A 22,144-nucleotide genomic window follows, 5' to 3' on the forward strand; every position below is an offset into this window, starting at 1 on the left:
ACACTGCCCGGGCGCGCCGAAGATGCGCGCTGCACGCGCACGGAAGCATCTTTCCTTCCCCCGCCGCAGCCGCGGGAAGCCGCACGGGCTGCCCCGCTGCCAGGGGGCTCCCGGGGACCGGCACCGTCTTACAAGCAGCTTTTCCTTCCCCGGCGCCTCTGCAGCTTGCCCGAGCCGCGCTGCGCCCAGGGTCGCCCCGGCCCGGCTGCCACCCCACCGGTCCCGCGTTTGGAACTGCGAAGCCGGCTCCGACGCCCTCATCCGACCCCCTCCCACTTCCACTGAGGAGGGTTCCGTAGCGCTGAAGCCGCCCCTCGCCCGCCCCAGCGCGAAGCACGTGTGCGCGGCCGCGCAGCCTTACCTGCCGGCTGCCCGCCGCTCCTCTCCGCCGCCGCGCCGCCGCCCCGCCGCGCCGACGGCATCCCACCGACGGCCGCCGCCAGGCACAGGCACCAGACGGAGCCCCAGGCCGCCCGCATGCCTCCGGCGCGGCGCCGGGGCAGCGCGGCCGCCGCCGCACCGCCCGCCTCAGACATCCCCCGGCCGCATGCTGCCGCCGCTCACCGCTCCGCCGCCGCGCTGCCGGGAGAGGGAGAGAGGCGCTCAGGGCGAGGAGGTGCCCCCCCCGCCCCTGGCGCCGACGCGGGGGAGAAAAAGCAAAAATAACGCGAAGGAAAAATAACAGGGTAAAAAAGGGGAGGGGGGGGGAAGTGGAGGGGAGGGGGGGGGGCAAGCAAGCGCCAGGGGACGCGCGCAGCCCGGGCGCCGAGCAGCGGGGCGCCTACCTGCGCAAGCCCCGCGGCTGGCCGCGCACCGCGCATGGAGGGAGCGAGCGCGCTCGCCCGCAGGAGCCGCCGCCCGCCCGCCCGCCGCCGCCGCGGCGCTCCTGCGTCTGCTCGGCGCGGTGCGGGCGCGGAGCGGGGCGGCTGCGATGTCCCCGCCCGCCGGGCCGGGCCGCCCGCCCCGCCCCGCCCCGCCGCCGCCGCCGCCGCGGGGGGCCGCGCCCACCGCCCGCTCCGCTCCGCGCCCGGCCCCGCGGCGGCGGCGGGAGGGTCTGCGCCGGGAGGGGGAAGGGGGCGGCCGGTGCCGCTCGGGGCGGGCGGCGGCTCCGCCGCTGCCTTCCCCCGCCCAGTCCCCGGGGCGCGCCGGGCACCCTTTTCCCATATCCAGGAGATGAAAGTTGGCTGGAAACCCCGCGTCCCCGGCGCAGAGTGCCACTCCGGAGCCGCGCCGGAGCACGGCCGCGTCTCTCCCTTTTCTGCCCCTGTAGCAGCGCGTTTTCTGAAGCCGGGCGGTGGGAAGAGGCTGCGGGCGGACCCGTGGGTCGGGGGACAGCGCAGAAGCTGCGTGCGGGGCTTCGCCTCAGCCTGCAGGCTGGCGCAGCGAGCGGCGCTGCCGCGGTGTGCCCCGAAGCGGAGCCACCAGCCTGCACCCTGCCTCGAGCACCCTGCCTTCACCCACCAAAGCCTCTGAATCCCTCTGGTTTGTTGGTGGGTGCAAGTGCAGCCCCCACGGAGCCTGCACCTTTGCTGCTGCTGGCTGGACTAGCTAGCGCTTCAGTCCAATCTGATTAAACGTCACTTGTATCTAGTTACGATTGCAACGAGCTAGTCACTGTCATAGTTATCGTTTGGGATATCATGGTTGTCTCAGAGACCCCCGACACGGCCGAGCTGCCTAAGCGATACGCATCAGTTACTGCTGACAAGCGATCCCAGCGGCTTCGTACAGAGAAGTCACAGCTCTTCTTTAATCCCCCTTGACGTAGCAGCTCATGCACCAAAAATAGATGTAAATATTATCAGTGCCAAAAATGCTCTGCACAGGGGGCCTATAAAAACCCCAACCTGCTTTAAGGGTCAAGCTGAGGTGGTTTGGGGGAGCAAAAAAGCCAGGGCAGTGCGGAGGTTCAGCTTTCTGCCAGGGCGTACAGTGGGGATTGCTCGTGGCCGCCATGGAGGGCTTAGAGTTCGCGCTGTTGTCGCTGCGACCAGGATCTGTCTTGACACCTTTATCAGGCACAGAGACTCTGACATCTCAATACTGCCGCATTGTGTGGGGAAGCATTGAGACAGGGCTGTGACGAGGAAATCCTACATGTCAGTGGAGACCCTCTCCAGTGACACCATCGGTTTAAATGAAAACAATGGGGCGAAAAGCAGACATAAATAAAATGTGGTTATTTCACCGTCACAGAGATGGCTTGGCAGCATGTCAAACTGCGCAATGTTTGCTCTCAAAACTGCTGTGCTGGAGGTGCCAGAAAATCGATAAAAATAAAAACAACAGCAGCAGCATAATTATGACACTGCACAAGGAGTCGTTGCCGTCGTTATTTTGAAGATGACTTTTTGCAAAAGCGGGGCCAAATTCTGATCTCATGTAAAGTCAGGCGAGTAAGAGCAGCACCTGTTACTGTTACGATCCCCATTTTCCATGAGGCGAGCAGCAAAGGAGGATCAGGAGCTTTCCTAAGCCCACAGCTGAGATAGAAACACCAGAATTCAGAGTGGTTTCTCACCATGTGACTGCGTTTCAAAAGCATCACGGTGACTATTCCTCCATGTCAGGTGAAGGCAAGCGGTTTCATGATGCTCCTGGAGCAGGGCGATACGATGGATACGGCCGATCTGAACCTGGGGAGTTTTCAGGTTGCTAGGAGATGTGAAGGTCTACATCTTGGATCAAGTCAGCTCAGCCCTTTAATGGTTTTGAACTGGTTTTCATTTGCAGGAAAACTAAAAGCTTGTAACATTTGGAAGCCCTTTACAACAGGAAATCAAAGGGGTATTGAGATAGTCCTGTACGAAGGACTTCAAGGTTCGCAGTTTTCCCCAGAGTGGGATATTTTTAGGTTTCCCGTTTATTAACCTCTGGTGCAGCACGCTCATGTGGGGCTGGGGAGCACAGACCCGATTAAGCGCAGATTTTCTGATGCTGCTTCATCGCTGTGGTGGCCACTGTAACAGAGCCTGGGCTGCAATGCTAGTGCTGTGCAGCAAAAACTACAGCTCTGGACTGTGTCTTAGCCACTTTCTTGCTATAAAAAAAAATCCATGTACGTAAACTAGTAAAGCCTACACAACACAATTGAATTTATTTTAGGACTATTATGCCATAAGCCGCATATTAGCCCCAAAGTTTTCCTTCTCCCTCAAGCAGGGTAATCTCTCTGCCAATGTGTTTGCTCTCCTTTTACTCTTTATAAACATTCCCTTCCCAGAACTTTTTATTTGTTTATCCCCTTAATATCCAGAGCTGTCAGTGATGAAAATCAAACCCCTTTCAGCAGCTGAGGGATGGTGAGCGGCTGCCCTTTTCCGAGCGAGCGGCTGAAATACAATGTGGTACATGGTGCTCCCAGTGTCCCAGCTGGCCAGTGTCACACTCCCATGGCATCACCACCTGCCTGGACCATGCTGGGGGCTCGGCCACTGACAGCAGCTGTTCTGGGAAAGTTTTTGGGGGGCCTTGCAGGCCCTGGGGGCATTGGCATGACTAAAACCCCTCTCGCCCTTCATGCCTATCCAAAGCCCTGTCTGGGAGGGAGGCTGCTAATCTCTCCCTCTGAAAGTGCAACCAGTTGATAGTCTCAAAATAAGTTAAACACAGGGTGCTGTCAGCAAAACTGGCTGTGAGATGCCTGTCCAAAAGCCTTTAGGGCCAAGGCTTCTCACGGGTCACCTTTGGTGACATTGCTAGAGGAGAGCGTGGTGAGATGGGGTGCGGTGACACAAGCTGCTCGCCCCTGCCATCTCTCCGGTGCACTTTGCAAGGCAAATCCCCTGCACATCTGAGCTCTTGTACTTACCAAAGCAGAGAGCAGAGCACAGGGACTGCCCTGAGCGCTGGGCTCAGTAACAATCTTGCAAAAATCATACTGGGGCACTGGTACCCCCTACATCCCCATACTTGCTTCCTTAGTAGGCAGGAAGCAATTCCTGAATTGATACTGAGTTGGAGCAAAGGTGAAACTTTAATTCAAGCTTTAATATGCTGGCAAGTTTGATCAGAGATACAGTCACGTGAGTTTCTGAAGTGTATCAGGTTAGGTACACACAATAAATATCACCAAATATTTCTTATCAAAACCGGGGTTTGTTAGCCGACTTGGGAGCCAGACTTGAGTGTTGCAGCCCCACAGAGCTCTATCGAGCTGTCCCTGCAGCCCAACAGGCCGTTACAAGCTCACATGGGACTAAATTGCAATACTGGTTCAGAGATCAGGGTCGGTGTGTGAGCAGAAGCCCAAGCTGTCCATCCTTAGCATCCAAGGGTTAAATAGCATCAGTGGATGCAGACACTGGGGTATGTTGTCCAGAGCTCATGTCACTACCCGTTTATATCAATAAGGTGCATTGGAACGACTAAACTGTTTTTTATTAGCTCGGCAGCCCAAAGGACCATGATTCCAGGCAGGTTTATTGAATTTCAAGCCAAAAGTCACTGTTGCTAAGATTAAGAATCCAAGTGATTGTCAGGGTAAACACTGCAAGAGGTTAAGCCACCCTGTGAAGGCAGTCTCTGTGCCTGCACCCTCTGCGAGCTGGTTGCAACACAACCTCATCCTGTGGGATTTGTTTCCCACCAAAGAGCGTGAACAGATTAGGAATAGAGAGGGCTCTGCGAGGGGCAAGTTGTTTGATTTGAAGTGAAATAAGGAGGAATGAGTGAGCTGCAGAGACACACTAAGTCTCTTCTGCAAGAGCTGGGTACAGGGAGGTGCTGACAGAGGTAAAATAATTTGGAAGCCTGGAAAGCAGAGCAGACAGTTGGAGAAAGTGGAGGCGGGGCGGGGGGAACCAAAGTGGAGCGTGCCTGTGGAGGGTGTGAGAAGCAACAATTTAAAATCAGACCTTGACATAATGTTGACTCAGCACAGCAGCTGCCTGCGTGGCCGGGGACTGTTGCAGGGTCACCAGCGGCTCTCAGAGGTGCCATTGACTGTCAGCACAGGCTGGGGGTTCCCTGTCCTTGGGGTAAAGACAATGCTCCTGAGCCCAGTGAGGAGAAGACAGAGCTCACTTTTGCCTGCGGGACCTACTCATGCCATCACCACATGGTTGCGCTTGCGCATGTAGAAGGGTGTAGAAGGACACCTAACTTTGGGGGGGTGTTTGAAACAAAGCCACAATCTGTTTCATCCCCCACCAGCCTGTGAATGCTAGTGCCTGTGAGGAGAACCCACAAGCTGCCAAGATGGGCTTCTGGGAGTAGTGGCCTTATCTGAAACCCTCTCTCCTGGATGTGACCAGAAACCACCAAAGGGCACAGGCTGCCTGCCCCTGCCCACCCACAGCAGGGGGTATGGAAACACCCCTTGTGTCCAGCCCTCTGGAGATGTCCCACATTGGGCTCTTCCCCAAGTCCTGGCCCTGCTGTATGGCCTGGGTGGCCACATCCTCACCCTCTTTTCTCCAGGGTTTTTTCCCCTGCTCTGACCCTCTCCAAGGCAGGGAAAGGGATGTGCAGTGAGCAGCATGGGAGCTTTCAGAATAAACAGCCACATCATAAAATAAATACATGCTGAGGTCTTTCATCTCTTAGGGATGGCAGAATTTTTGTCAATATTAGGACATTATTACTGTGACTTTTAGGCAAGCTTTTTCTCAGTGGCACATCGTCTTACTTCAGGGGAAGGCTGGAATACGGGGACAAATCAGCCATTCTCAGTTCTGTGTTAATACGGCCTGTGTGCTCCTGCAAGCCAAGGCTGACACAGTGCTGTGTCTGACACCAGCCCAGCCACGTCTAGAGCCTGATTTGTATGGCTATCTCCTTGCCATTCCTGTGGTAGTTTTATTTTTCCAAAGAGCACGGCACAAGCTCCGCTCTAGGTATATTGCACTGCGGGGATAGGGTGGGTGGATCAGACATGTAACAGTGTAGTAAATGTACAGGACATGTTACAGAGTTGGGTGGCTCTATAGCTTTTGAAATAAGAAGCAACATACGTATGTATTCCAGATCCTATGTGCACGTCCAGCAGCTTTGCAGTGGAAAAGCAATTGGGGGTCTCAGGATACTATATAAACAGAGATAACTCTATAGGGGATAGTAAAGTGTTATTATCCCCATGGCACAATCGGTCACTCCAAAGCCCAGGAAGGTGAACTGCCTTCCCAATACCAACTTATGGTGTGCAGCTTGGCTTCTGGGACCACGTCCAGCTCTGTTGTAATAAAGTGATAACTACCTCAGGGATCTTGTGCTTTTGGAGAAATGTGATTCCTCTTATGCAGCGTGCTGGATGTCCAGATCAAACATCATGAAGAATGCAACCTATGATCAGGGAGGTTTGGCTTCTGTCAGCCCTGAAAGGCCTCTCCGTAGTAATTGTGGCATAAATAATTTCATTCATCATTAAGAGAAAAACATTTGTGGTGTGGAAAGCAGCAGTTACATAAGAAATTGGATAGGAGGCAGGTAGGTATTGACTTTAAGGCATTGCATGGAGCCAATGCCTTTAATCAGCAAGGGAAATGTTTGAATGTTAATAGAACTAACAATGAAACCAGAGTCGTGTTTTGACAAGTATTTCCAAACATTCCAGGAACACTGTGATGCTCTAGCAGCCTCTTTCCTAGGGAGGGAATTAATTGCTTGAGCTGCAGTGCAGTTTGCAATGCACAACCAACCTTGCCAGTGCCTGCCAAGCTGGGATGCTGCAGTGGGCAAAGGCAGATGGTGGTCCTGGTGGCACTGGGGGAGGTGGGCAAATTAATATTTTGAGTAAATGAGAGCACTTTCTTCCTTAACCAGACAAAAATCCTGCAGGCTTCGTAGGAAAGAAGTGAACTCAATGCTGGGAGCTCTCCCTGGGATAGAAATTCTCTTCTTTATTATCCTTTTATATGAAGAAATTGCTCACAATGCATTTTTCTAGAACTTGATGTCAGCCCCCTCCTCTGTTGCATTTTGCCCCAGTTTTTTTACACATACTTTTAACACAGGTCAGCTCCATCTGTTCTGAAAGGAAACCCTGAGTCATTTAAAACGTGACCAGAAAAGCGCTGGGAGACAGATGTATTGTTGAGAATGAGCCCTGCAAGGCCCACATGGCTTTGCCATGCTTTTCACAGCTAATTTTGCTTTAGGTCAATGGATCAGATGAATCATTAATAAGCATTTGGAAACACTGGATGCCAGGTTCTGCTGATCTTGAGCACCTTGTAAAAGATTCACCAATAGGTCAAAGGTTTTTATTTATGGAGAAGACCCAAGGTTTACCCCCAGATTTGCCATTAACTGTGTGACAAGAAACTCCCCACCCTCTCTGAGCATTTCTGCAACACTGTCACCCATATGTACTTAGGCTGAAAAACCCACATATCTTCAGGTGAAGTTAGCAAAGCACCTGGGTTAGGAACCTGGTAGATCTGAGCTGTCCCTATGGTCAATGGAGGGAACGAGATTCCTCTGAAAGACAACTTTTTAAACTTAAATTGCTTCTGATGGCGTCTCTGTGTCTATCCTGATAATGGAGGGATCCTGGATGCTCAGCTGCTGGAGGGAGGGCGTTTTCACCCCATTTTAGCAGCCTCTGGTGTGTGGGTGGAGGGGGGGCTTCCAGGCTGTGCTGGTGGGGTGTAAAGGGAAACAGGATCCCCCTGAGCCGAAGGGGACAGGCTGGAAGTGCCAGAGGTGCTCCAAGGTAGGAAGGAGACCCACAGTTTCTAAAGGCTTCATTTCTCCAAACTGCCACCTTGCCTGAGGTCAGCCTGCACCCTCCTTTCACACAGCAGCATTTCACATTTGTACATCAATATTACATCCAAAAGGTCACAATTTCTTTGCAAATCTCACTCAAACATGTCTTCACTACTAGTGAAAGGTAAAGAGATGCTTCTGAAGGCATTTTTTTACAGTGTAACTCCAGTCTTCCTTAAAAAAAATGGAGCCAGAATAGCCAGTGGTTTTCAGTCAGTGGTTTTCAAACTTTTTCATTTGCAGACATCCACATTTTTTTTCCAGCAGGGCTTCAGCCCCTTGTATAGTTAAACTGAAGCCTACTGACAACAGGCTTATTTTTCTTGTTAAGTTTTGTAGACCATTCAGAAGTCAGTGCACCCCAGAGACCCACAGACTGCAGTGAAACCGATTGAAAACAACTATATACTTATTCTTCTGTAACTACATTTTTTTTTTCCCATATATTTATACAGACTGTCTGCTTCAGTCTCTATAGTGTCTGGAATCTATGGACCTGCTTGTTAGTGGGAACAGAGGTTTGCTACAAGGCTGAATCTAAACATTTTTTAGGTATTTTTCAATTAATTAGTGATATCTCTGTATGGAGTCTAACTGTGACGGTAACTGGGAACTAACATTAATGGACAAAATCAAGTTACTCTTGATCATTAGTTTCCAAACTTGGTGCAATAAGGAGAGAAAAGAATTTAAACGAATCAGAAAAATAACAATAATTGCTAAAAGGCTTAATGTCATTTACCCAGAAATTGCTTCTTAATTGCTTCTTAATTGCTCATGGTGGGCTCACCGGAGACAGCATGCAAACAGTGCAGATCCTATGAATCTCTCTAGCCTAGAGCTGGAGAGCAAACCTCATTTTCAGGGAGGAAAAGTGTACAAAGCTGGGCACTTCAGAAACAGCAACAAGCAGGCGGTTGCAGTATCCACTCTGGTTCGTACAAGTCACTTGATTGTGACAGCAAATTTGTGTTTGTCTCCAAAATTCAGGCGTAGTATTAATCATATGCTGTGGCAAGACAAAAGGGCTGCGTATTGCCAGGAATATATTAGCTCCTCTTTCAATTGAGAACACAAGTAGGAACTTGGTTGAAAAGGGCATATTTTCTCTGTGGCTGTTGATGCCTCAAACCATAGAAATATGAAAATATTTGTAATAGTTTGTATCTTACTACACAGTGGAAGGGGGATAATCCACTGTCAGGCTGATTTCTCTGCAGACAGCTGTGCAGCTAGACAACAAGGAATATCTGTACCTGTAAGAAGTATAGCAAAATCAAATGATCTGAACTTTGAAAAGATACTCCTTTCTGCTGCTGACAGTGCTAAAGTTAACCTGGGAGCCAGCGGGCACTCTGTCTGCAAACCAACAGCAAATTAAAACCACTCTTCGCTTCCAGCCAGCTGACTGGCTCATGGGGTAATGAGAAAGACAAGGACACTACAGAAGAGTTATCATTTTTTCTTGAAGGCTATGTGACAAATTTCCAGTGTCTTCTTTGCCAAAATAGTTTCATAAATCCTGGAGACACTTGATTTTATCCACCCTGAATTCATAGAAATGTTGAAGCATGTTCTCACAGGTAGCCACAGTTAATCTGTGTAATCTTGAAATGGCTTCCAGCTTTTAGAAGTTTACATTAAGTAAAGATTATCCAATTATAGTTTTCTTTAAAGATAAGACAGATAAGGTTGATGGAGAGACATGCTAGATGACTAAAGTATGCCACTTATATTTCATACATTTTTTTCCCGGTATGCAGTGAGACGACTCTAAAATTAAAGTGCTGATTTTGACTGTGCAGGAGTGTATGACACAACACAGTAAATGAGGCATAAACACAACAAATGATGACAATCATTGGTCATTAAAATTGCTGCTATCTAAAACACATCGTGGCACTATGGATTTCATCCAGAGCTATACATTAGCTTTCAAAATGCCTCAATTCATATTTTGGTTTCAGGCAGTAAGTTACCTGTGGCCTGACTCAGCCACTTGAAAATAAATGTGGACTTTTCAGGAAATTGTAAGCATTGCTGGAAGGTCTGAAGTCTGACAAGTGGCTGGTATCATTTTGCAGAAGGGATATTGCATTCAGAGGAACAAGAAGAGCATTCGTGAGTTTGGTGTTAGGAAATAGACTCTGCTAACTTTAAATTTGAGTTCTCTCAGTCTCTTATAATGTATGAAATATATTATATTTGCTTCTACCTGATTGCAGCTTTGAAAAATATTCCTTTTTGTGAGCAGGCTTGGACAGATTTAAGAAGCCAGGTGAATATTGGTCCCTATAGTTAATATCTATTTTAGTTGTATCAGTAAAGTGTTTCATGGAATGATTTGAAAAATAAATATGAGAGTAATGAGTCAAACTGGTAATAAACACAATCTAAAATGAAGTGTTGTGGCTTATCACAATGAACCGCCCAGCTGAATGCAAAAGAAAAGCCTACCTCTGAGTGAAAATACAGGATACACCTAAAGGAAATGTTGTTTCACCTGGGAATGCTTAAACTCTGGGGCATCGTTTCCATCCCTGGAGAGCTGTCCCTGCATCTGGGTGTACCTGCTCTGCCACAGCCAGGAGGAAAGCCACCTGTGTGCTACCCTGAGCCCACCTTGCTCAAGAACCTGTGTGGGCAACTGCTGTGAATACATGAATCACACTCAGCAAACAGCATGGCCGCGTCGCCAGCGGCTCATCTCGTTACTGGAAATGGCAGCTTAGGGCCATGATTTCAGTCCAGCATTGATCTGAAAGGCAACAAATAGTAATTTGCTGTCGGGATCCCTTGCTCTTTCCCCTTCTTTTCTTCCAGTTCTCTGGCTTCCCTTTCCAACCAACATCAAACTGGGGAGGCTGTTCCCTTTAGCGATCTCATGCTGGTGTCAGGCTGTGCATTTTGCAGGCGATTGAAGGGTTTTCATGTTCTTTGAGGAATGGCTGCCTTGTTTGCATCCAGGCCGGTGCCCATGGAGCAGGGCTGGGGCAATCCCATCTCCAGCCAGTCCCCAGCTGCCAGTGGACACCAAAATTCTAACCATATGCTCAGGCCTGAGACAGAATAAGGAAAATTCCTCAAATCAAACAAGCTCTTGCAGCGCTTTTAGCATTGCCAGTGTTTATTTTTTTGCTCGATGATGTTGGAAAACTTTAAAAGATCTGTGAATTTAACTGAATGGGGTCAGTGAAATTTTCAGGGAGAAATTCATTCTGCCAAGAGACTGTGACATTATTTGGGGAAAAAATAGAGAAAAGTTTGGACTTTAACTGTTTCCTTGTCAAAAGTACTTGATGGAGGAAGACTGAAAAATGTTATTTTTCCTTTGGTTACTGTGTGCAATAACCACTTGCTCTTATTCTGGCTCCTTTTATGCTGTTGTGCTCAGTCTTTTTCCCAGCCAGTATTTGAAATGCCTCAACCTCACCTGTGTGTTTGCAATCACCCATATGAAAGGGGACAAAAAGGTTGTGCCATTGTCATGCCTTCAGACTTGTCTTCATTGATGTGAAGCCTCTGTATTTTGGGAGCTGGCTGTGCTCTGACACCGCAGGTCACCACTGGCAAATCCAAGTTAGAAGACATGATGTTGTTTGGGGGGAAAAAATGCTGGTGGGCATTACCTGCCCCATGGCAGCGGGGAGTGCTGGGGCATCTTGAGGGCTCTTGTGAGAGAGGATGTGGTGTAAGAGGTGTGGGAGATCCATGCTGAGGTCTGCAGAAGAAGCAGGAGGCTTCTTCACTCTAAAAAAGAGAGGTCTTGCCTTGCCAAAATCACCTGGTGTTACTTTTGGGTACTTGCTTCAGTACTTGCTGTTTTCTGTGTTTCCCAGCTTGGTCTGTATTATAATTTTTACATCCCAAAGATGCTAAAACCTTAAAGGGAAAGCCCAAGGACTGCAGCTCTGTGAAAAGCTGTTGAAAGCTAACCTTTCTTTTCCCCAAAGCTGTGTGTATGGCCTTTTCACTTGGGCAGAAATACAAGAAATGGGCTCCAGGCAATTTGGGCCAGAACTGGTGGAAAGTTAGTTTTAATTTCTCACCTCTTCATATTCACAATGAGTTCAGAAATTGCCTGCACCGACTCTATTTTTAATTCCAGATGAAAGACATTGCAGGCGGAGGAACTGAGCCGAGGGTGAGTTTCTCAGAAATGAGAGAAGGTGCAAAAAACCAGGGAGATGCTGAGTGGGCAGATGGAGTGAGGGTCTCTGCTTACCTCTGCTTACGGGGGATCATTTCCACCCACTAGTGCAATGCTATACCTCAGTGGTGCAATGTGCCGCGGGAGTCCCAAGGCTTAGCAGAAAGGCGAGGATTGTGTCCAGAGTCAGTGCAAATGTGAGGAGAAAACAGCGCAGGCATGAAACCACTACAGTGCAACAGCTCCATCCTGGGCTGGAGCCAGCATGGGTGTTTGATGCTTTGGGGTCTTGCAAAGCAGCCAGAATTGCCTTGCAGCATCAGGTGCCCTTTGCTAGGAGATGGTCTTCATGAAGTAGAAAGGAGGGTTCAAATGCTGTCAGTCTCTGGCTCCTTGCTATGACTCCCTTGGGATGCTGTGAAACTTCTGAGTGAGGAGGTTTGGTCTTGTTTGTTTGCAGTTATTTTTCTCTGCAGCCCTTCCTTAGGATTTTGTTAGCATTGCAAATTCCCGTTTCACAATCAGCATTTTTCCAGCAAGACTGACAAAGGCATTCAAAACTAGCTGCATTTATCACTAATGCTCGAGCTAGATGAAAGGGAGGGCTGGATCCTCCGCAGGGGGGGTTTACACCATAACTCCATCCACCCCTGGGGGAAACCGTGATGATTTACCACAGCTGAGGATCTGCTTGGTGGAATTTAATCTGGCGAGGCTTTGGTGATGCTCTGATCAAAGACAGCCTCTGTGGAGGCCAAATTCAAAAGCCTGAAGGGCAGAAACACCATGCTCTTGGGGCATGTTCTGCTCTTCCTTAGGAGATGGCCAAAGAGTCCCAGCTTAGCCTGTTGCACAGCAATGCTGTTGCAGATAACAACCATCTGCATACTTGGCAGTCTCTCTCTAGTTGCATGTCCACCCCTGAGGCAATCACTGTCCCTTGGATGGCCTGTTAGACCAGGTTTAGACAGTACTGATAAGATTAAAGAGGTGAAAGAATAGATATGGTATTTGCCCTTGAAAGCCCGTTTGCTCAAGGCCCATCACACAGTGCAGTTCTGGGGAAGCCCTTTGCCCTTTGCTCCCAGCTCTGCTCCTGGGCGGCTGTGTCCACTTTGAGGGTTATGGTGAGCAGGACCAGACAGGTTGCTCGAGCAGCTGGGAGCATCCATGCAGACATGTCCTTGGGGGTCCAGCAGGTTTTAAACTCTCACAGTGTAGGCTCTGGCGTCAAACTAATTGCAAATGAGCAGCTAGTGGCAATATTTTCAAAAACCAGGCTGGGTTTTGGTTTGGTTTGTGTTTACCCAGCTGAGCTTCAGTCACTTAGTTTTAGCTCTGAAGGCACTGAAGGACAGTAGTGGAAACAAGCTGAAAAATGAATTATTTCCTTTTGTCTTCAGTGCTTCTGCTTACCCACTTAGACTTTGAAGAATCTGAATTTGGATGATTCCCTCACCATCAGGCACTTAAGGCAACTTCTTAGTCATCCCTGTCTAGCTTGAGCTGCTCTTTGCATGTCCTCAGAGTTACTTAAAACCCATAAATGCTCTCTCCCAGCTTTCTTTGATGAGTGGCTTGCAGCCATCCCCATCTGTGTTTTCTTCCAGTTGTTTGGTAGCAGGATGGCCTCTGCAGATGCTCTGCTTTCATTTTTAGCACATATCTGCTGTGTGCCTTTCCCTTACCGGGTCATGCTGGAGACTCAGATCTGATGAACTCTCGGAGTCCATTCTGCCGTCACTGTTGTGGCCGTAATGCAGAGCAGATTGATCCAAACCACGTATCTTTAGCAGCAGGTGCAGGTTCAAAATACTGGCAAAACACATTAAAAAAACCAGAGTAAGTACATGGGCAGTTACTCCACTGTGCTGTTGGGTTAGACAGCTATTGATGCAATGTTTAAAGCTGTTTCAAGGTATGTCTACAAGTTTTCTCCACTATGGAGGAGCCTCTGGTCAAGTGCTGCACTGTCTGCAATAGGTTCATTTAATCAGATACCTAATTCTTCCCAAGGAATTTGCATGCAGTCAGTTGGCTGGCGCTCTGGACCTTCAGAGGGGGGTTCTGGTTTTCTACCCATTTGTTAACATGGGAATAACATAGAACTGGAGCCTGAGTGATGGGACTTTAAGCTGTAGATTTTTGAGGCTCAAATCTTGGTTAACACTGCTGTGCTGACTGCGGATGTGATTTCCTTCCAGACATTCCTACTGAGCTGCACATTGCTGCCAAGATATGTAAATTGCCTCACTTAGATTCCTTTGCTTTCTAATATCACATTGAGTTAGGCATTACCTGGCTTCTCGTTATGTTTGCTTTTTTTATAGCTAATTATTTAACCTCCTTTTTTGCTGATCTGGACAACATTTTGAGCTCTGCTTATATGCCAGTACAGCTTCCATCTAAAAAACTGCACTGCTAGTAAAACCAAAGTGATGTAGGGTACCGCTGCTGAGCCACAGAAGGCCTGTGTTGCATCTATATGCGCTTTTTCTCCTGCTGAAGTCCTGGGCAATGCCAAGGAGGGAGAAGTGAAGGAAAACATCCTTCTGTGACGTCAGTGTCTGTGTGAAGGCATTTAACTATGCACTCTGCACCTTGATATAAAACATTAATGATGCTCATTCATTTTGCTGGCACAGGGAATCAGGCTGAATCACCACAAAGACATTAGCTGAGACAAACAAAGTGTATTTAACAAGGCCTTCAAAGCCAATGGCCTCTGTAGACACTCCACAGTCAGTACTGCTGCTCATATTTTACTAGCGTTGTTAATAGAGAGAAGCATCTCTTTGCTTAAATAGATCAGCTGACTTCAGGGAAGGAGGCTGGAAGAATACAGCCCAGGTAACGGTCGGAGGGTGAAGCTCTCTCACATGCAAACAACTGAGCCAAGCACCTCAAAGCCTCAAATGGGGATCAGTTCCAGCAATCTTAATCTGACCTTGAGAGATTGTTCTCCAAACCCTTTCTTAACAAAAGGAAGGTGGGTATTTGATTACAAAGCTTTTTCTCAGTTGTTTAATTAAGGCAATTAAATGATTAATTTTATCATCAGTTTCTGTTTTCTTTGTCAGTGGCCTGTGGCTGAAGGAGAGCAAAGCTCCCTTTGGCTCAAAGCATCTCAGTGCTGGGAACCACCAGAGTTTATTGTGCATTTGGCTTTTGTCAGCATTTCCAATAACTGGAACAATTTCTGATAGGAATTACTCACCCTCCCTCTTCACCCAGCAATCAATATTTGCATCAGCCTGTTTCTTTTGGGTATGCTGGTACTTCGTAGTTCATTTGGGTGCCCATGGACTACATCTGGGCCACTGTGGTTTGCTTCTTCAGAAGAAAATAATAATGTCAGTCCCAGGATGCACAGATCCTTTAAAGGCTTTTGGGACTCTCCAGTCTTCAGAGCCCATGGATCTGCTTGGAAGATTTGTTCATCTGCCATTTATTCTTGCTTATGGAAGTGGTATGCTTAATTTTTGGGCTTCCAGAAAGATACCACCTTAAGAAAAGGTGCTGAAATCTCTGGTTTACTTCAAGTTCACTATGATGTCCAGCTTTGAGCTCTTCAGAAGCACCTCACCTAATAAAGACTGATGGTAAAACATTTCTATAGGAAAAGGTACTCAGGAACTCAACACCCACCAGCCCATGGCTCTGTCAACACCACCACCCCCCGAAGCTCTGTATAACAGCATCTAAAGCTGTACCCCATCATGGCTGCAGGTTTGTTTTGATCAGGGAGTATGGGGGAGTATGTCTCTAAGAATATAAACTAGGGTCTTTATCAAAAAATGAAGAGCAGGATGTATCTCACTCAATTCTGAGTGACTAGAAACTTATTCTCAAGTAGTCACTTCATAGAGGTAGGTGTCCCCTCCAAAGGGAGCTGGGCTGGTGTTCCCGATGGGGTGAGTTGCAGAGCTCCTGGGACCTGATGAGGGGGATTTTTAGACTCTTTGAATACATCCCGGGAATATCCTTGACTGAAACATTGCTGGCTTTAGGTCAAAAAGTTGATTCAGTAGAAAGTCTAAACTTCTGTCCTAATGGTGTTTAGGAAACATCCTGATTTACTTAATTTAAACAAAGGCAGATATCCGGTTAAAATCCCTGGAGCTGCAGCCAATAAGTGCCTTATTTCAGCACTGTGCTTGCAGTGACTGCTACCCACCATAAAAACACAGTTCAGGGGAATAAAAGTATTAAGAAAATAAATGGATGTAATACTTGAATTAGATGCAGATTTGAAATATGTGAGGAAAGACTGAGTAAGTAGAAAGAGCTGACAAAGAATAAATAGACAGAACCTGGTGACAGCGTGCTTAAGTCAGGCTGCTGCATAGGGTGTGTTTTTATCTTGTATATTTGATTTCTTCCCTCCCACTGAGTAGGTGAGAAAGGGACTTGCACTGCCAGCTGCCTTGGAAAGAGTCTGTGAAAGGTAATGCTGGTATGGCGTGCAGAGAGCATGAGGAGCTGCAGGAGAAGACCTTGTCAGTGGATGCACTGCTGAAGACTGGGCATGAGCAGGTTATGGACAGTGATGAGATGGTGTATCTGAGGCACATTAATGCCTCCTCAGGATTGTCTGTACCTGCTGGCTGGCCAGATACTTCAGTGTCTCCAGCACCTTTATCTAAGTATCTCACTAGTGAATGGGTGTTGTGGTTTAACCCCAGCCAGCCAATGAGCCCCACGCAACCACTCGCTCACTCCCCCCTGGTGGGATGGGGGAGAGAATCAGAAGAGGCACAGCAAGAAAACTCCTGGGTTGAGATAAAGACAGTTTAATAAATAAAGCAAAAGCCGTGCACACAAGCAAAGCAAACCAAGGAATTAATTCCCCCCTCCCCATGGGCAGGCAGGCTGAGCCCCCCCCCCCCCAGGACAGCCAGACTCCATCACACGTAACAGGGACTTGGGAAGGCCAACACCATCGCTCGGAACATCCCCCCGCCCCCCCCCCCCTTCCTTCTTCCCCAGCTTTATATGCTGAGCATGGCATCCCATGGTATGGAATATCCCTTGGGTCAGGTGGAGCGGGCTGCCCTGGCCGTGTCCCCTCCCAGGCCTGGTGCCCCCCAGGCCCCTGGCTGGTGGGGTGGGATGAGAGGCAGAAAAGCCCTTGGCTCTGTGGGGGCACTGCTCAGCAATCACAGAAACACCTCTGTGCTATCAACACTGGTTTTAGCACAAACCATCACCCCATACTAGCTACTATCAAGAAAGTTAACCCTGTCCCTGCCAAAACCAGCACAATGGGTCTGTCTATACACATTATCATCATTTTGGAAAGGCAGGGAGGAATTAGGTGTCCTGCCTGGGCTCTTACAGGAGCTCTCACATAAAACCTCAGTCTCCCCAAACACACATCTTAATGGCACAGGTAGATGAAACTAAAAAATTCAGGTTGTAAAAGACCTTGAGAGATCAATGAGTCCTTCCCCAGCCCCTTCATTGCTTAATGAAAATAGTCCATCTTGCCCCTCTCTCTCACATGGCTCTGGGTCAGGGAGGTGATGGGTGTTGACTCCTGCAGCCTTTCTGTGTGCCAAGTATGCTGTGGAAGCTGTGGCTGGGCACCTACCTACCTGTGGACAAATTATTTCTTTTTAGCTGAGTTAAAGCAGAGCAGCAAATAGAGTGCAACCTCTGTGGCTGAGCTGGTGTTCTGTCACAGCCTCACCAAGAGATGCTGGTGCTTCAAAAGTTCCTGTGTCTTTAAGCCTGCTCTTTGGATTAAAAACCCTTCAGCTCATGCCTGCCTTTAGCCTGATGTTAGCAGAGAGGGGAACATGCCATGAGACAAGTCCTTCCTGCTGTCAGAAGTGAAGCTGGTTTGGTAGTGGGGTAGGTGGAGGAGGGTGGTTTCTTGGCTTATTTTCTGTCTCTTTCTGGGAGCTGGGGTACGCCAAGGTACTTCCCCAGCTGGGATATCACATGTGGGAAAACAGGCTGACTGCAGCCCAGAATTGCACCCTTTTGTTGTTGCTCTTGTTGGGACTGAGAAGCTCATCAGAGATCCAATGGGTCTGGGCAGATGGCAGGATCAGACTTGGTGTCCCCTGCCAGGGCGCTTTGTAGCGACTCTAGCACTGCTAGACTTGAGTCGTGTTCTTTTCTTTGCTTCAGGGTAATGATATTCGCTGGAGTCATCCTGGCTCTGAGGTTAGACTCATCTGGTATAAAAAAAGGCAAGTTCAGAACAGGCCACCCTCAGACTCTAAACAAGAATGCTGTCGCTTGCTTTATGAATTCAAGATGTCAGGTTTTACATCCCGAGATCTATTTTCTGCTATGGTTTCTATTCAAGAAGGGCTGTGCCTGTGTAATGAGTAACAGCTGATGAGGTCTTACAGCTCGGCATTACACAACCAAAATCAATAGTGTGTATGCAGCAGCCCCTGGCATGGCACAGCAAGGAGTACAACCTGGGGCTAGTCCTGGGGTCTGCGCTTCGTGCCCACGCCTGTCTGACATCCCTCGTGTATGGACAAGGATGGTTTGTGCTGCCTTTTCTCCCAGACAGGAGGCAAACCATGAAACCTGGACCTCCTGACTTTCTAGCCAAAACCTCTAAAACCTATCGGTCAGGATGCTGTGGTGCCCTTTGGGACAGGGCTGTGCTGTAGCAATAACGATGCCTCATTCTCCAGGCAAGGTAAGTCTTGTGGGTGCAGATAATAACTTTTATTAGATCTTTTATTTTGGTCTAATAAAATTTCTCACCTCTCCCCACATCTGGTTTGTGTCCTGAGGGCGCTGTGGGTACCACAGCACCTAACCACCCTGACTGGGATCAAAAAGCGCAGACCCCACAGCAACTCTCTTTGCAGCCAACTCAATGTGGTCTCCCTTAATCCCCTTCATCTTCCTAATTCCCCCAAGAAAAGAGTGCCAGGGAGCTGATGAGCTGATCTAGGTAAACAATGGCATTTCAGGTTCCAAGAATGATAAATAAATTGCTTCAGGCCAAACCAAAACAAATTATTTGTGTTTTCTTGGCAAATGAGGAAAAAAAAAGGAAAAGATTCCTGTAGGGTCAACCCCGAATAGTTTCTTTCAGTCCAAACCCAAAATGTTTTATTGTATTTATTAACCTTTTCACTCATTTTTTTTCCTTTTAATTTATATTCGTTTGTAAAACAAAAAAGGCTGTTTTGAGACACGAATGTGAAAATGTTGAAATGAAACATTTTGGTATTTCAGAAAAAAACAACCCATTTTGTTTAGAAGATGTTGAAACAATGTGTTTCGAAATTTTTTCAGAATTCCCCTCCCACTCTCTTCTCTTTCTTTCCTTTTTTTCTCCCCTCTGGCTGAAACTATTAGCTCAGATCACCCTGAATTTGCAAGGAATTTCATCTTCCAAAACCTTTGATTTCTGGCATACTTGCTGTTCGTCAAATAAAACAAAACCAAAAACAAATGAAAAATGCCCCGTGGTACCTGTGAGAACCAGTTCTGGATGCTGCTGTGATACTGTGATACAGGAGAGAGAGAGAAGAGCAGCTGGGTACCTCTGAGATGGACTTGCTATCAGCCTAGGACATGGGCAATAGATGGCTCTGCCTTTCAAACCTTAGTTGCAACCATTACATCAAGATAGTTTTCCCCCCTGCTCTGGGAAGAGAGTGCCAAACTGGTGTTGCCTTCCTGTCCCCCTCTTCAGCAGTCCAAGACTCCAGCAAACCCGGTGGGGAAGGCACTTGAAGCGAGGAGCTCCCCAGGGATGTAGGAAGGGTTATACATCTGGTGAGATTGTTTTTTGGTATCACTGAGAAACTCTTGAGAAGCAGCAACTCCAGCGGGCTTGTTGGTATAATGCATTTACACATGGAGTGTTGTTGGCTGTTTGCAGAAGACGGGGTCATTCCAGCAGAGCCAGCTGCTGCTTGGCAGAGGATTCCACCCGCTTTGCAACCTGGCACAACATGCCCTTCCATCAACACCAGCCATGGCCCCAGACACAGGTGGGAGGTATTTGTGGTTTGATATAAATTGCGAGAAGCATGCTGCTGGTGGCAGATGCAGGACAAATAAGCCTGTGTGAACTATGTTTAACCCATTTCCACAAGCCTTGTGGCCCTCAGACCCTGCAGTACAATCTGCTTGGAGCTGATCCTGGACATTTGGCATCTTCTGGGTCAAAGGCCCTGGGACGTCACCACCTTGGAAAGTGCAGTCCAGGATGCTCATGAGCATCACAGCAAGATTCACCATGTGTTATGCCCTGAAGGGTGCAAGCCTGGGTTATATGCCTCTTAAACAGGGCAGCCTCTCCTGGCAACACCCAAAATGGAGAGAAAAGAAGAAGGAGCATGACCCTTGGTGAGATTGCCTTCCCATATCGTACGAGTTACGAGAGACAAAAGCCAGCTTTGAAGATTACGGCTTTCACTCGTACCCAGCTGCTTGTCAGACCTTTCTGTGCTGGTATTGCCCCTGCTCTCTTCTTACCCACAAGAAGAACAACATGAAATATGAGAGTGAGAATAATAATTAAAAAAAAAAGTGGTATTTTTCTTTGAATAAAGCAACAAAGTAGCCAACAAATTGGTTCTTTGAAACTGATGGGGTGGAAGGAGTCAACTGGAAATAATTTCTGCTATATAGCCTTAAGACCTTTTCCCTGGCAAAGAAGTCATATATTTTCTTTTGCATTTATAAACACCAAGTTGCCTTTTTATTTCAGTAACTTTGGGCAAGTAAGAACAGATTAGTCTGTGGGGCAAAGGTGGTGGCATTTGGGGGGGTGTATAGGTGTAGTTATGTTTTTTTCACTCTGGTGTGAAAGAGAGCTCAGTGAGTGCAGGGGCATGGGAAAGGGGGAGGGGGGAGGTGGTATTGTGTGCGATGGTGCTGTGTGCCCCACACACGCATGGAAAAACAAGATGTCTGTGGTCCCCACTGCTGTGCAGGGAGACCCCAACCATCTGGAGCTCCTCCAGGGAAATTTTGAGGCTGCATCCTTGTTGCTGCTAGATTTTGACTTTTCATCTTGTTTTTCATAGACAACAGTACCTTTTTGCTACAATAACAGCAAAGTTCAGCTGCAAATTCCGGTGCACCTCTGTTGTAGGGGTATTTGACTGCTGTGATGGCTGTAGGCACATAGCATGACCGTGAGGACAGGGAACGGTATTTCATCCCTGAGAGCAGAGTTACAGCTCTACAGAGGCATTTAAGGGGCAGCAAGTGGGGAGATGCATAGCTCAGTGGTCTGCCAGCCCTGTGCATCTCACCTTTACCAGTGGTTTGGACCTATGCCAGAGCCCTGCCATCCCAGCTTCTGCCAAAATGAAGTGAATCGACCAGGATCGTGCAGAAAGTTTGTGGCAAGGGGGTGAGCCCAGAACCTCCTTCCTTCCCTTCCCTTCCTTTCCTAACCACAGTTCTAGTCCTTTTTCTTTAATCTGTTTATTTGCTTGTGGCACAGCGGTGCACACATGCATTCAAGGGGGTAGGATATGACTGAAGGAGGATACAAGGAAGAAATTTGGTTTCGGTAGCATTTTACACCCACTTCGCACCACTTGGAATAACTGCATGCAGTGCAGAGCGGTGGAGAAATAGGCTCCCTTACCATGGGACTATTATATTACATATCCCATAAAACAAGCCCTTCATTTTGCTCATTAAAATCAGGCATGCTTGTTTGTTGGAGTTCAACTGTACAGTATTTCTTCAATTTGTGGGTTTAGCTATAAAACCGAAAGAAAACTTTTCTTATGGTTAATTTTCCTTTTAATTGCTCGTAGTGGAGTCCTTCTGACTGCAGACCATTTCTATAATTAGTGGACTACATTCTTCCCCCCTGTACCTCTTTTATAGGGTAGGAGCAGTATTTGCCTCCCCTGTGTCCAGAATCCTTGTTGAGATGAAGCTGTAGAAACGTAACCACAAATTAAGGCTGTCAGCTCTCGTACTCATGTGTTTGTTATTCCTGTTGCCAAGTTGAAAACAGCCATTTTTTTCCCCCTCCATAACTAAAATAAAATCTAAAAAAAAAATCCAATCAAGCCAATTTTCTTGCAATCTGGGTCTGCAGTTGGATGGAGAAGCTGTGCTGGGGTTGCAGTGAGAGGATGGGCACTCTGAAGCAGTGGGGTAAGAGTCCTACCTTGGCCACCAAGTCGCTGCGTGGGCCATGGCAGGGTTTTGCGGCAGATCGAAGTGGGGCTCGGCACACCAGTCTTCCCAGGCTGTGTCCCAGCAGAGCTGCGTCTCTGTCCTGCTCCAGGCCATAAACCCTGGCTGCATTGTCAAACCATCTGC

At 48.1% G+C, this 22,144-nt stretch overlaps 1 protein-coding gene across 4 annotated transcripts in view; it reads right to left on the reverse strand.

Annotated features, from left to right (window-relative positions):
* FGFR3 (fibroblast growth factor receptor 3) overlaps nucleotides 1-916 on the reverse strand; it is a 58,676-nt gene extending 57,760 nt beyond the window's left edge. For all 4 annotated transcript variants that reach the window (XM_056354046.1, XM_056354038.1, XM_056354031.1 and 1 more), the window contains exons 1-2: nucleotides 786-916; nucleotides 362-579 (exon numbers count right to left, since the gene is read on the reverse strand). In XM_056354046.1, coding sequence (XP_056210021.1) covers nucleotides 362-536 — 175 coding nt within the window. In that variant the 5' untranslated portion in view covers nucleotides 537-579; nucleotides 786-916. The remainder of the gene's footprint in view (nucleotides 1-361; nucleotides 580-785) is intronic.
* Nucleotides 917-22,144: the final 21,228 nt, after the last annotated feature.

This window comes from Falco biarmicus, chromosome 1 (assembly GCF_023638135.1).
Source record: "Falco biarmicus isolate bFalBia1 chromosome 1, bFalBia1.pri, whole genome shotgun sequence".
NCBI lineage: Eukaryota > Metazoa > Chordata > Aves > Falconiformes > Falconidae > Falco > Falco biarmicus.